At 38.1% G+C, this 16,057-nt stretch overlaps 2 protein-coding genes and 1 non-coding gene across 3 annotated transcripts; 1 reads left to right on the plus strand and 2 right to left on the minus strand.

The window, feature by feature from the left end:
• Positions 1 to 189: 189 nt before the first annotated feature.
• On the minus strand, positions 190 to 380 carry LOC117371712 (U2 spliceosomal RNA). Its single transcript, XR_004541464.1, has one exon. It is a non-coding gene; the product is annotated as a U2 spliceosomal RNA (small nuclear RNA).
• A 1,417-nt stretch (positions 381 to 1,797) lies between these two features.
• map1lc3a (microtubule-associated protein 1 light chain 3 alpha) lies at positions 1,798 to 6,615 on the plus strand. Its single transcript, XM_033966208.2, has 4 exons — positions 1,798 to 2,004; positions 3,199 to 3,254; positions 3,487 to 3,593; positions 4,085 to 6,615. The coding sequence occupies exons 1-4, from the start codon at positions 1,965 to 1,967 to the stop codon at positions 4,245 to 4,247; spliced, it is 366 nt and encodes a 121-aa protein (XP_033822099.1). The 5' UTR covers positions 1,798 to 1,964; the 3' UTR covers positions 4,248 to 6,615.
• A 125-nt stretch (positions 6,616 to 6,740) lies between these two features.
• Positions 6,741 to 9,660, minus strand: eif6 (eukaryotic translation initiation factor 6). Its single transcript, XM_033966206.2, has 7 exons — positions 9,594 to 9,660; positions 9,240 to 9,365; positions 8,912 to 8,997; positions 8,657 to 8,832; positions 8,349 to 8,525; positions 7,954 to 8,138; positions 6,741 to 7,217 (listed from the first exon to the last, which is right to left on the minus strand). Exons 2-7 carry the CDS (start codon positions 9,344 to 9,346, stop codon positions 7,208 to 7,210), a joined length of 741 nt encoding a protein of 246 aa, XP_033822097.1. The 5' UTR covers positions 9,347 to 9,365; positions 9,594 to 9,660; the 3' UTR covers positions 6,741 to 7,207.
• Positions 9,661 to 16,057: the final 6,397 nt, after the last annotated feature.

The raw sequence follows: 16,057 nt of genomic DNA on the forward strand, positions 1-16,057 counted from the left end.
GAGGAAGCCCAGAGTGAACGTGAAGAAGAGATGAGGAGAATAACTGAATAAAAGCAGAAGACAAGATGTCAAATGTGAGTCATTCACAATTTCAGTATCAGTTCATTCTTATCCAGGGGGTAACTGCCATGCATGCATCAATTTAACAGAACTGTATTTTATTCATTTATTGTTTATTTTCACATACTTAGGGGGTGCACCGCTCCTGGAGGTACTGCAATACCAGGTCGATGCGTGGAGTGGACGGAGCAAGCCCCTATTCCATCTCCCAGTTCCAAAAATCAATTTAATATATGGTCCCCGGGTAGGGGACGTATCAGATATTAAACTGATAAGAACAGATACTACACTTGATCTTAGCCAAAAGGCCGAGAAGCGATAACCTCGACTCGTTTGGAGAGAAGGTCTGATTCTCTGTGACGCCAATGTCCGTCATGGTGTAAAAAAAACACGGTCAATTAAACACTTTCAAAACAAGACACATTGACTTGAATAAACACATACGTTAAACAGGCAACATTTACGCAACTTGTAATGTTTAATATTTGAGAGAAAAACGTATCATCTGAAACCCGTTTACGGTTCAGTGTGGTCACGTGGCTTACTGGGATCCAATTACAATCGAGAAAAGATTACTTTCTCAAACGACATTCATACTCACAGATTTATGAAACGAATACATTGAGAAAAACACAATTTAGTGTAGGATTTGGATAGTTTTTTTTAAGAAGCTCTCAAACCTTATGAAAATAAGGAATAAACTCACGTAACAAACACTTACTTCCGGATCACGTGGGACTCGTCTGGTCTCGAGACCAGATTTAAAGACACAGACCAAAGTATTGATCTACAGCGCCACCTTTGACTGGATGTGAGCGTAGTGCGGGGAGTTTTTTGTAATAAAGGCCGTTAAATATCAGTGCCAGGTTCTCAAGAAAAGTCTGGCAATATACTCCAACTTTATTTAGTCTTTTTTCCTATTTTCCAGCCTGCTTTTTTGTGGGTTTTCTCCCTGGAATGTTTGTTTTGCACAGTCCCGTGTGACCGGTGGAAACACAGCGGGAACTTTTGAAGGCACTTTCCGTTTAATCTGGAAATACTGTAATACAATATAAAAATATACAATATCACAAAATAGGCCCAACATGTGCCGCTATTTAACTGTCCAAAAATACAGAAGATAAGTGTTAGCATCTCCCCGCACACATTCACATGAATAAATGAAAACAACAGCAACATCACAGCTCAATATGAACTTAAATAAAGTAAAATATAATTACAAATGTAAATAAAGGAAAAATAATAACAAAAGGACACTTTAATCACGGGATTACAATAGATACTTACCAAAACCCCGAATTTATACTAAGGGCAAAGCAAGATCACACGAAGAAGAAACAAAAACACAGAAGAAGAGGCTGGAGGACCAAGGCTGTACAGTAAATTAAACTAATGAACAAAAGCACCAGTTTGTGTAATTATACAGATATAAATGAACCAGTTATTCTTTTTTTTCCTTTTTTTTATTAAACGTTATCATTACAATATCTTGCAGAGGTAATGACATATGAACAAATAATATGTGGATTACAGCTTTAATAAGGCATAAAAATGAGCAGATTATACTTAAATTACAAAACCAAAATTAAAACAAAATGACTTGGGAACTGAATATATATATATATTTTTTGGCACAGACAGATTTAAGTAATTTCAGGAGTTTATTTGAATGATCCGCACGTCGCCATTGGAGACAGCGCGTGACGTCAGAGGCACGTCCTGTTTAAAGACAGCGTATGACGTCAGGGGCAGGTTTTCTTGCTTTGTTTGTCCAGAGCTGTTTGGGCTTGAGACCAACGAGCCGCGGACCAGGAATACACGGAATCTGCGCTTTTATTCTCCATTATACACCAGGGACAGAAGAGGATATTCATAGAGTAATAACTGTGTAATTACACACAGCGATGCCGTCCGACAGACCCTTCAAACAAAGGAGGACATTTGGTAAGAGTTCAGCAGTGGGATGTGAAGGTGCTAGTAGCATTAGAGCTAGCTGGCCTGCTAGCCTCTTGTTTACTTGTTTCAGATGTTTTTACGCTTTACTACCGTGTCTGTTTCTGCATCTTACACAACGATGGCTGTTCGTAGTAATAACTGCAGCTTTGAACTAATAGATCTGATCCGGGATATTCTGTTACAAGTGTCTAAATAATGTAGTCATCATTTAAATCAAGTGTAAAAAAGTATGCAATGGGATTAGATTCCGTGCAGTAGTTCTTAAAAGCTTGGGCAGTTAAACAAGGTCACAAACAGTGGCTCTGGTGTTTATGAAGCTCCTGATGCCTGCCCTTTTTACATCCACCTTGAAGCTGAATTTAATCACATTTAGCCTTAGATGTCTGCATAACGAAACCTACTAGTTCTTATATGTCTCTGCACATTAACCAAGTCCACGTGCTCTGTGCATTTTGCTGTAATGTGATGCCTGTAGTCCTTGAGCTGGTAAAGGGAGGCGTTCATTGCATAATATGTGGCCTGGGACTGGTCACTGTCAACATAATGCTCAGAATAAAGCAGAGTTTAGTCCAAATAAAGATATAAAAAGCATGAAGTACGAGGCAGTCATAGCTGTATTCTCAGTGACCCAGATTTAAAAAAAAACATTCACAAACAACCCTGTGCTAGCTCTTTTTCACATGCTGTAGAGTGTGATTTGTCAATAAACTTGTTCATGACGAAATATTGAATTTACTAGTTGCAAGAAGATACATCGGGTTAAGTATGACACTATGCCAGTAGATTTGACGAATCTCTTGCATCAATAGCTAAAAAATAGCTGCCACACAATACTGAGCAAAACATCCCAGTTTAACAAAGGGACTATTCAAATCATTATTCCCCCAGTGCCCTCTGAGCTTTGAACATTATCCGTGTTAAGACTTAGCTCAGACTTTTTCAGCAATCAGAGATAAAGAATATACAGGTACAAACAACATAAATACTGAAACGAACCAAACATACAAACTCTTCAGTCTTTCTTTTTCCGTAACCAGAAACCAAGGATGAGCCATTTTGTCCATGACCCTGGTTTTCTGGGATTGGCAAGAAATTTGCATTTGCAGCATTTTGTTTGGTATCTCGTGTCATGTTGTCAGTTTTAACAGCTGGTTATAAAATTGTTTTACCTGTTCCCTTTAGCTGACCGGTGCAAGGAGGTCCAGCAAATCCGGGAGCAGCACCCAAATAAAATCCCTGTAAGTCACCTTTTTATTCAGAAAGAGTGTCAAGCTACTTTTTTCTCTTTGTTACATATTTTACCATAATTTACACTGCAAGTAATGTTACAGCCTAATAACTGATGTGTTTGGTCTCCTTAAACTAACACCAGCACCACTAATATATCACCAAATCTCTAAAACAATCAGGGAAGTGCTTTTCTAATGTATCTGTTGGTAGTGAATGCATTTTCTTCTCTGACATTTACAGGTAATTATTGAGAGATATAAGGGGGAGAAGCAACTTCCAGTTCTGGACAAGACAAAGTTTTTGGTACCAGACCATGTCAACATGAGTGAGCTTGTCAAGATCATCAGGTAGTTTACAAAAGAAACTGAAGCTGTAAAACTGCTAATACTATTAGGCTGAACGTATGTGTGGTATGTGTGTATTTAAAGCTGTCCACGGATAGTGTTACACTCCAGTCAACCCCTTGTAACTGACCAACAACAAAAGAAGATCCAAAACCAGAAAGTGGGCTTTAATACATTATAAAAAACTTTGGACAAGATTTAAAATGTAGTGTAAAAGCTGATTTTAAAATGCAGCTGTCGCTCATAAAGAGGACACAACCTACAGGCAGAAATCCAACTGTCCTCACATTAGAAATCCAAACCTGATGTGCACTGGACTAAATGTTAAACAGGGCTTTACACTGAAAACAACCATTTTACACCACATTATCCTACTATATCAAACACTAATGTAGTGTTGTATGGAGCAGTGACAACAGACCCATAAAGATAATATAAAGTCATCCACAATATTCACATAGGCACATCAATCTTGTCTTCCTTCTTCCTGCCAGACGCCGTCTGCAGCTGAACCCCACTCAGGCTTTCTTCTTACTGGTGAACCAGCACAGCATGGTGTCTGTGTCAACTCCAATCTCTGAGATTTACGAGCAGGAGCGTGACGAGGACGGCTTCCTCTACATGGTCTACGCCTCGCAGGAGACCTTTGGGTGCTAGAGAGGAGTAATGATCAAGGGTGGGGTCTGGAGGAGACATCAGGGGCTGGGGGCATAAAACCACCACATGTCGTGATCCTGTACACTGTGCTCCATTGACCCACATTAGCTTTCCCCATTGAGTTAAGGCCTGTACCCACTTAGCATTGGTCAGTAAGTACAACTGAATAACACTAGAGGACGTTCTGATGGATCATGTGCGTCAGTTTGAGTTATTCTTATGCTTTTTGTTTCATTTTGCACTAAATTCTCCAGTTCACTTAATTTACAAGCTAGGCATAAAAAACATCACAGCTTAGCAACTGAGCACATTATGAAGTGCAAACAAATCCATCACAACAGAACAGTTTCAGTGACTTTTTATTACCACAACTCTAATACCAGGCGAGATCTGTAGGTAGTTGTTTTATCATGTGTATACTTTTTTTTCTTTTGAGTTATTACTGTAGATTTAGTTGAGTTTGTTCTCATTTTCAGTATAATTTTACATTTTGTCAGCCTGAAGTCTAGTATTTGCTTCACTGACAATCAGGCTTTGAAAGAATTACCTTAATCCTGATTTATTTGTGTTCATTTGTGTGCAATATTTGTCCCCACACACGTAGGGATGAGACGATATTCAAATTTAGACTCACGATTATTTTGACCAAAATAATCACAATTAATGATATTATCACAATAATTATTTAACCAAGGTTTATAGTTTTTTTAAAAGTTACTAAAACATCAATTACCAGACAGTTAGCAGGCGTCTGAGCGATCACCTTTGTTGCTTTTTTTGGTGAAATTAACAATGTTTAAATAATAAATATGTCAATTATATAACTCTTGACTATAAAAAACACATGAACCAATCTGAGAAAGCCCCAGAAAAAGGACACAAAAAAGGACACGATAAAGGACATGATAAAAGACATGATAAAGGACATGCTGCATCAGGCATCAGTTGTGCAAAAGGCTGTTAAGCTAGCACTAACCTAGCGATAGCAAAGTCGACACAAACACGTACCATTATTCACACAAATCCAAACTAACACAAACTACATCAATAGTTTATTTCTCTTGGTGTGTTTCTTATGATGGATATTTTCGGCTCGGTTTGTCAAACGATGCAGATGGTTGTGTCGTAAATGTGCGTCTGTAAAGAAACGTATTTTTTTTTCCTTCAGCCTCTGCAGATCGGTGGCTCATCTTGTTGGTCTTGTTTTTAATATCCATAATAATTCCACACATCAAACTTCACCTTCTTTCTGGTGCCGTAAAGGCGATTATAATCATGTGCAATGATCAAAATTATTTAAAAATTCCACAAACGATTAATTGTGGACCTTTTTGATCGCAATTAGCGATATTATAATATATCGTCCCATCCCTACACACACCTCAACAGGTCCAAACACACTATGTTGTTGTCATAGTCGACCTGTTCAAAGCCACCCCCTTTAACTAGTAAATTAAAAACTGCTCTGTCATAATAAAGGGACATTAGGATTAGCTCCTTTAGCCAAATGCTGCTGCACATTACCATGCAGTTCATGTATATTTAGCCTTTTGAGCACAAATCACCTTATCGCCACTTGTTGGCCACACATGCACACACCACCACTCATACTGTTATGCTCAACCATAAGAAAGTTGTTTATACTGAAAGCGATGAGGATCACACGTTGATGTTTTGGAAATGACATATTTTTCATTTTTAGCTGTTGTTTTCTGCCGTGCTGTTGTTAACACATTTACATGTTTAAATGATTACACTATATAGAGGAGGCATCTCTCCCCAAACTGTAGTGGAGCTTTCCATCTGAGTGGAGGTGCTTTCAAATATCTGCTCTTTGCACTGTGAGCCCCACTTCTCTCCCATCTGTGTTTGAGAGCTTGTACGATGGCTATGTGTGTGTGTTAGCATAGAACATTAGACATAATACAATGTATTTACTGTAGAAAATGAATGAGCTTCTTTTGCACATAAATTAATAAAAAGGGGCATGGGGTCGACATGTTTTTCTTTTTCAAATTACGGTATGTTCAGTAAAATTGTTTTTTCTTCCACCACATCTACTTTGTTTGAAAGACTTTATATAAAATGCAGGTTGCAATGCACTACAAATTTAGCAGATTTTTTTTTTTTACTGTGTGCTATAGATTTAACCATGTTGTTTGTTTTTCTTAGTTTTTATAGATTCCCCATACCAAAAACTGAAAATAAGTGTGTTTGAAATTGTGTATAAAGGATCCTATAATCAAGCTGTGTTACAAATTGTCTTAGGCTTCTTATACTGTCACACTTTGAAAGTGTTCTGTATATACAGTAGATGCATTGCTACTTTATTCAAAGCATTTGCCAATAAAAAAGTTGCCTTTAAAAATCATTTTTGTGTATGTACTAGTACATTTTATAGTTTTAAATCATTTTCATGTGCATCTCACACGGTGCTTTCTTAACTGCACTATTTGATCAACTGAAAAAATAAAGACTGACCAACATGTAAAAAGATGAATTTTTATTTGAAAAGAGTCCATCTGTTAACAGACAAAAGCTCATTTTATACAAGAGAAACTCCTTCAGAAATTTCATATTGTCACCCACAACCAGTTTGGCTTTGCCTTTTCAGTGAAACTATTGATTGGAGCATTATCCCCTAAACTTTTATTATTTTAGACTGTGGCTTTGTGCAAAAGAAGAATCATTATTTTACACAATTTACAATCCGTCTTGTACATGCTAAGTGTATGTAGTGACAAAGACTACAGAACATAAAACACAGTTCCACCACAGTATTTGTTTTGTTCATTTACACCCCACACATCAGCGTCTAATGTCACATGACTATAATCCAGCTGTTAGACGTGTGATCATAAAACTGTCTGCATTTACATAAAGGCATGTTTTAATGAAAGTGTTTGGATCACACAGCGAAGAACATGGTCACTTGAATCTGCTGCAGAGGTTTCCCAGGTTTACGCCATGCTACAAGAAAAAACAAAGGATAAAAATGGTCAAAATTTGGTTTGAGGTTATTATAACATTTCCCAAATCTATAGGTACATTGTTACCCTGAATACTTAAATATACTGTACTCAGACCCTTCAATTGTATTACATTTAATATCCTAAAACTTACACTTCCTGCATGTACATTCTATTTAGGAATGAGACACGTGTAATCATGCAGAAAAATGACATGATTAGTGTGGGTCATGTTGTCATTACACAGTCCTGGCAAAAGCTCCAGTTTCTCTCAGATAGAACCACATTTCCTGTGTGTATCATGAGGAACAACGTGAGCCACTTGAGCCACTTGGGAAAATGTCTCTTGTGTTGACAACTCTCAATTTATTGTTGTTTTTCCTGTTTTCTTCACCAGTATTTCACCATTTCTAATAGAACATACGACTGAAGTGTTTGGGTGCAGAGTGACTTAAAGCTCCCCTGATGGTGTATTACTCAAGGTTATTCTGGGCTGTTCAGTGGTGCATGTTGCTTGTACGTGTTTATGTTGTCTTTTTTCCGTGTTGAGCGTGTGACCCCCTGTCCCAAGACAAATTTCACCCATGACAGACAATAAAAGGATCATCTTATATAAGTGAGAGCATAGAGAATTTACTAAGACATTGGTGACTTTTGAAACAAGAGAAAACGATATCTTACCACACCACGCAAGCAAATGGACAGTGGGTTCTGCCAAATTAAAAGTGTGTTTTTACCTGTCAATAAGTGAATCCCTCATGCTGTTGACGATGGCTGAAGGCTGTACGGAGTCACTCAGTTTGAATACACTCTCAATAACAGACAGCTCTGTGCTTGTGGTGTCCAGCCCACAGAAAGCACACCAGTCGTTCACCACCATTCCGGCTGCGATCACTTCACTCCCCCGATTCACTGTGCCAGCCTGAAATTAAGACATTCAACAGTTTAAAGAAAGCAATTACATGTGTTAATGTTACATACAAAATCCAGTGTACTTTTCATTACTCTAAAAACACTTATTTTAACTTCTTATGTCATTTAAAACAAAGGCGCACACATAATATACAAACAGTGCACTTAATCAGTTTGATATTTTGCTTTGGCCACTGATCCAAATCGTTTCGCCACTCACCACAAGAGGAACTTGTAGTAAGGAGGACAACTCATCCTGATCTTCTATGGATGTCTTGGGATGGACTAGACCTCCTTGGTTACTGAATATGCAGTAAGAGCCAACTAGCACCTGCTCTGCAACGGTCTGTCGGAAAACTTCTACTTTTAGTGTGTCTGCGAGGATTTCTTCTGTTTCCTGATAAAAGAACACACGCTTGTCAAGGCCAGTTTCAACTCTTACATGGACATTCTTCATGTTATTGAAGATTTCCATTGAATTTACAACATTTAAGCCGATACAAGTGTAAAATATAACACATTTCTCACTCTGTCAAGGTCGGGATGGACAAGTGCCACATAGTCGTTGCAGGCTATGACGTTCCCAAGAGCAGACAACCTCTCCTCAACTCGATGAATTTTCACTGGATCTGGGAGGCAGTTTCTAATGTGCTGGAGCTCCTGATCTGTTGTGCTGTTAGGAACGAGAAGGCCATGGCGGTTTCCTACAAAAAATACATTATAATATCAAATTCTGTACAGGACATGCAATAAAAAAATAGGACAAATCAACAAAACTCCTACCAACACACATCCTGCCAATGATGCGACAGCCTGCGATTGAGGCATGAACTACTGGCACGGTTTCTGACAGTTCACCTTCAAACACACTGGACAAACAGAAATAAATACACTTTCTGAACAGCTTTCTAAAATATCTGATCCATTACAGTTCAAGCATATTCTTAAAGATAGAGAATGTGAATGACTCATAATTCTGAGTCTGAACTGTGTCTCAGCTGCAGTTACATGATCATTACATCAGAGGGTTGATAAATATATAGCCAGATACAGTCAAATATAACACATGTTTTGTATTTTAACTCCTCAGTCTCATAAAGTAAATAAATACCTGTAAAATGTTTCGGCTCCTCCGATCGCCACCAGACAGTACGTGTTTGTGAGTTTAGCAAAACATCCGATTTCATTATTTTTCTCAAACGCAGCTCTGACAGCCATGATGAGGAGGAAATGACTTCTGTTCGGGGAAAAGGAAGAAGAGAATTCATATAAAGAGTAAAAGAAAACGGTGATACGTGGCTGTGCTAGCTGCTATGCTAACAGTAAAATGACACAAGTTATTTAACAGAAAAGCGTCACAGATAAAGATCCAACAACATCCACACTTTTTTCAACAGAGCTACTGGTAAACACACGTAATCCACACTGTTTTAATTTGTAAGGGAAAAATAAGAAATAAAAGTACCAAGTGATATTTCTGGCCTTCTGCGCGTTGACTCCGCACGTGTGCTCTTCCGCACCAGGGCTGACGTAATGACGTAAGACGTCGAAAAGATTTTTTTTTTTTTTTTTTTTTACACATTCTTAATATAAAACTACGACGGAGTATAAGGGTCACGTTTAAAATAATAAATTATATAAAATATAAGTCTTAACATTTCGACATTCAAGTCGAAGCCAGAAAAGTCGTAATTTTACAAGAATAAAGTTGTAGTCAAGCAGTAAAGACGTGATTTAATCAGATTTAGGGGTTGACATCAACGTTAAAACGCACAAGAGCAGATCACCACCTGAGTGCAAAAGAATGGAGTTAATTTGAGTTAAAGACTGAAATAAAAACCTACGATAGATGTGGCCCTTGTGGCCCTGTTGCTGGCCTTTTAAACATTAACAACTGTTGAACATTTTTCTCTGGGAATGACTCCCATGAGCCTCTGCATGTCTCTGAGTGCTGCTGAGCAGGGGCCACCACACTGACCGAGTTCAAGCACCTGCCATCTCTAAAATAATAATAATAATAATAATAATAATAATAATAATAATAATAATAATAATAATAATAATAATAATAATAATAATAAATAAATAAATAAATAAATAAATAAATAAATAAATAAATAAATAAATAAATAAATAAATAAAACATTACGCAGTGAGTACTCTGTTTCTGTTTCCAAATGTGCACAGTTTAATCCAGTTCTTTATGTAGAACAGACCACAGCATACTGAGTCCTGCTCCCCAGTGAGAGTTTTGGAGCACGTGGCATGTTCCAGGCAGAGTAAACACCTGCTGCCACCTACGACCTTGGGCTGTTGATGCTTCTCATCGTCCCACTGTTTGTGGCGCACGGTGCGAAGCGCTCAGTCCGCAGTGCCCCATTTCACCCCACAGGCCTGGGCATGTTGCCTTGTCAGGTTCATTCAAGCACCACCTGTTGTGGCACTGGCCCCTCAGACCGGCCCCGGCACCAAAGGAGGAGTCCAGCCAATGACACTGTGCCAGGTTTATTCCACTGTCTCCTGAATCACTTCATTCTAGGTCCACGTGCACCCTAATAATACTGCATATCCCCTTGCTTTGATGACATGGTTTTATATTTTAGGTGATACAGGTATTCAAGGCCTTTTGGTGCCAACTGTGCTGAAAATGCTACAGTTCTGCATAGGCCTTCACTGACAATAAAATAGTTGGCTCCACGGCCCCCCCTGGTGTTAAAAGATTTGACTAAAGATTAAAGAAGGATTAAATGAAACTTTATCTTGACCCAAGTCATGAAGTTTAAAATCAATGGTACCAAATACAAAAAAATATATACTGTATGTAAACTTCTGAGTTTGAAGAAAGTCATGAAAAAATTTCTAAAAAAATAACTTCTCTTATTATTCTGGCATTTAGCAAATAGAAATAATTTTAGTAAACCTATTTGACCTAAAACAGGAAAAGTTTAGTCTGATATCATGTCAGACAGAGAGAGAAAAAAAAGTATATGTGTCTTTTTATATGTAAACTTCTGCTTTCAGCTGTATATAGGAGGCTTGTGTGGTGACAATTTCAATTAAAGATTGCATTTTCACTGTTAAAAATGATGTGACAGTTTTAAGCGATTCTGGATCAGGGACTAAAACCACTTTCCACTCTGTGTATTGGACTGAACTGTACACATCTGGAGACAGAAACACAGCACAGTAGTAATAGAGATTAGGCTACATTATAATGGATGTGCACAGACGAGGGGCTGAAGTCATCCACAATGAGCCCGTCTTGAAACGATGATTGTACTTTCAAAGTGCCCACATTAAGAATAACAGGGAAGTGAAGCAAAGCGGTGGATGAGTAAAGATCATGCTGAGACTCCTTCACCTGTTTGCAGCTCAGAGCACAGACTGTGTCCTGCCCAATGAGCCCGAGGGAGCTCCAGGCTCTGTCCAAGGAGGACAAATGTGTTTCATTCAACAGTTTGTGATTGATGCACATGAGTGAAGAGGTGGCAGCTAAACCACAGTGACGATTTGTCTAATAACTTATACACATATGGGACATGTAAAATGTCATTTTGATTTGGTGTCAATCCCTAAATGATTAAATGTCAATTTTATTATTATTATTTTTTTCAATGGGGCAACATAATTTTTGGGCCACAATTTAATCTTAAAATATTATGACTTTATTCTTGTAAAATGTCAACTTATTCTGGCTTCAACTTTATTCTAATGAAATCCTTAAAGTTGAAATGTTACATATTGTGTATTAATAAAAAGTCCTGTGAAATTTATTAAAACATTTCACAGGACTTAATACAGTCGTTTTATGTACATTAGTTGTAGCTGTTTAGCCTCTGCAATGTTTTTGAACTTTTAATATTTGAATTTTTTGAAAAGTCTAAATGAATTGAAAATGTAATTCTGGAACCTGAGCAGGTTATATATATATATATATATATATATATATATATATATATATATATATATATATAATGTGACACTTATTCTCTGCCGTACAATTATTAGGCCCGAGCCCCTACAGGGCGTAGGGCCTATTGCTTCCGCAACGATGAGTGCTTCGCACTCATCGTTGCAGACTGTCTTCACGAAGTTGCGCGCTTCGCGCGCAACTTCGTGGCAGCACCGCGACCTTGCACAGACTCCTGTGTCCTGTTGTTAGCGCGTTAGCGCTCGTCATTCGCCATTGACCCCACGGTGACGTGGGGAAAGTCGAGAGCTTTCAAAAAACGTATAATATGTCATTGTAATGTTATCGGATATATTGTTTTTGCTAAAAATATTATTATTAGGCCCGAGCCTGGGACTCCGTCCCGGCGAGGGACTCATTAAAACCGCGTCCGGAGCGTGGAAAATGGCAAAAATCAAGTAGTAAACACGCCCCGACATGGCAGTGAGTGGTGTCAAAAATTAGAACTCGACGAGCTCTAATTGTCACAAAAGACCCCGAGAAAAAATAACGAAAGATGACTCGGTAGCGCCACCTCAAACTTTGATTTTCATGGGGCCAATGGGAGCCCGACTCGGAAAAAAGTCGACGTAAAAATCCGAAACTCACATCAAAAAATAGTACATGTCGGGACATGACAAAAATGATATTATGGCCCCGCCCTAAAATGTACAGGACGTCGGCCATATTGGATCAAACCCGAGAACGACAAAAGTGCACACCCTCGCATTCAGGACATTTTCTCGCCCAGTTTTCATCACAAACACGTCAAATTTGGCCAAATCCCACTAAACCCATGTGTGATTAAAGATTAACAATTACATTTTGATTATGACTTTGGGTGTGGTCAGGGTGAATTTTCAACAAAATCGCAATTTTTGCAATATTTCAATAAAATATTTCTCTTTCACACATTTTTTGTTGGGAAAACGCTAATACAGCGTTTATGCACATTTGTAAGCTGAACGCAATGGTATGCAAATCAAGGCACTCTCTCACAAAATGGCTCTCTAGCGCCCTCTTCAAATTTCATTTTCAAAAATTCGTAGAAGACAAGCGATTTGTCGTGGACGTGTGAAAAAATTCACAGGGGCCTTATTTGTGATGGGGCACAATGTGAGAAAGTCACATGACTGTAGCTGTTATGGTTTAGGAGAAAAATAATGGGTGGAAAATGCGTTTCCATTATTCTTCTTCTTCTTCTTCTTCTTATTTTGGTCGCGACTTTGAATCCACTTTTGACCCCCTGAACGTTAACGAAAAGTCAATTTTATTGGACCCAAAATTCAAGATTGGTGAAAAATTAATTATTTTGATGTTCAAAAAAATTAATGTATCAAAATGACTCAATAGCGCCACCTCAAAATTTGAAATACATTGCGGCAATGAGAGACCTTTTTCATCGTAGACAAATGAAATTTGGTACAAACATAGAACATGTCAAGACAAGTAAAAAATGATATTATGACCCCACCCTAAACCCTACAGGAAGTCGGCCATTGTGGGCGGAACCTCATTTTTTCAAAATTTTACCTCTCACATTTGGATTTTTTGCGCCTTGGATTTTCATTAAACAAACTTGCAAATTGGTAAAAATGAACTAGACCCATGTGGGATTATAGGGAACTGTCTTGGATTTTTCTATATCATACAATGTGGGTGTGGCAACCCTGCAAAGAAAAAAGCAATATTTTGAAATTTTAAAGTGCACATAACTCACACATGCAGTTTGCTATTTCCCGGCATTAATATACATTTTTTTCAAAATGTGGATCTGAACACATACATATACAATTTGCATAGGTCAGACATTATATTGCTCCACAGCGCCCCCTTGAACTTTGGAATTGGACCAAAAAAATTACTTTGACGTAAACATTTGAAATTCGACATGTACATTTGGCTTGGCAAACTGAACAAAAAAGCCAATGACAACATACCTCTATTTGCAACTATGTTACCGTGGTAACATAATAAATGTGTCATTGAAATGAATGGGGTTCACAGTACTGGACTTTGTTGTAGACTACATAGATGCTCTAAACTCATCAAACTATGGCCTAAAATTCAAGATTGGCAAGAAATGTTGTATTTTGATGTGCAAAAAAATTTACGTAACAAAATGACTCAATAGCGCCACCTCAAAATTTGAAATACATTGCGGCAATGAGAGATGTTTTTCATCGTAGACAAATGAAATTTGGTACAAACATAGAACATGTCAAGACAAGTAAAAAAATATATTATGACCCCACCCTAAACCCTACAGGAAGTCGGCCATTGTGGGCGGAACCCAATTTTTTCAAAATTTTACCTCACACATTTGAATTTTTTGCGCATTGGATATTCATTCAAGAAACTTGCGAATTGGTCAAAATAAATTAGACACATGTGGGATTATAGGCTACTCTCCTAAATTTTTTTAAGTTATAAAATGTGGGTGTGGCCAGCCTTCAAAGAAAAAAGACGTTTTTTGAAATTCTAAATTGTCCGTAACTTGAACATGCTGTGTCCTATTTTCCAGCATTAATATACGTTTTGTTTAAAATCTTATTTTGAGTGCATAGATATGCAATTTACACACATCAAATATTACATTGCTCCACAGCGCCCCCTTGAAATTTTAAATGGTGCACAAAAAAATTACTTTATCACAAACATTTGAAATTTGGCATGGACATCCCTATTCCGATACCTAACAAAAAAGTCAATGACACTATACCTCTATTTTCAAAGGTGTTGCCATGACAACATCTGACATTTCTCATTGAAATACATGGGTTTTGGTCAACAAGGATGAAAAATTATTACTTTGTCATAGACCATTGAAATTTGGTACACATATTCCTCTCATCATACTGAACAAAAAAGCCAATGAACACATACCTCTATTTACAACCGTTCAGGCGTGAAAATGTGATAAATGGTGTCATTGGAATGAATGGAGTAGTATTACTCAGTCGCTGATTTTGGGGGGGGAACGATGTAAGCGGGAACGAAAGGCAGGATCTCCGCGGTGGCGTGTACCCCGCGGTCGCAAGGGGTGGTATGCGAGTTGAGGCCTGGTGTGTGGTCCATTGGTGTTACTCGTGTATTCTTTATTGATGGGAAAAATAACTTGCTCCGGACTACGATGTAAAAAAGAGTTGCAAAAAAAAAACAACTTTAATTCACAGTAGCAAAATATATTTACATAGCAATTAAATGAAGTTATTCTCAAAAACAAACAATACTACGGTAAAAACCCGTTTGGCTCCGTCCTTACGCTCTGCCTCAACTAGTCCCTTTTTACAGCGCGTGTCCCTTTCCTTATGCGCGTTATTGCTCTTAAAGCGACGGTAACACATTTACGTAACTTAAACAATGGCAATCCTAAAATACTTTCAAATCAACGTTAATGCCATAAATCAAATATAGCCCATGCATAGAAATGAAATATTAGCAAGAAACATAACTTATTAACATTAAAACATCAACAATCTGAATTAGCATGTATTACTAAACATGAACCAAAACTTGGCTCCCACATACCGGCCCCTAATTGTGACCCTGTTACAATTCTAAAATCAAACATGTGGGGACAAAGTATACAAATCTGCTGTATACAGAATGTAGCAGTCTCTTTTAGTGATTGTCCAACTCGGCCTCTTGCAGGAGGCAAATCTTCGTAATGGGCCTGTCCAGTGTACTTGTCTTGGTTTTGACTCTCACCTGACGTACCATCCCAGACTTGTCCGAGGTTATCTGGACCACTCTACCTGTGACCCAAGAATTGCGTGGGGAAGAGTCATCAACGATGAGCACAATGTCTCCTACGGCAAAGTTGCGTTTAGGACGAGTCCATTTCTGCCGCTCTTGGAGCAGAGGCAAATATTCTCTTGTCCAACGCTTCCAGAATATGTCTGACATGTACTGAATCTGTTTCCATCTTTTTCTGGCGTAGAGATCCTGTCTATCAAACAGACCAGGAGGTAGGGTGG

This window comes from Periophthalmus magnuspinnatus, chromosome 5 (assembly GCF_009829125.3).
Source record: "Periophthalmus magnuspinnatus isolate fPerMag1 chromosome 5, fPerMag1.2.pri, whole genome shotgun sequence".
NCBI classification, from domain to species: Eukaryota; Metazoa; Chordata; class Actinopteri; order Gobiiformes; family Gobiidae; genus Periophthalmus; species Periophthalmus magnuspinnatus.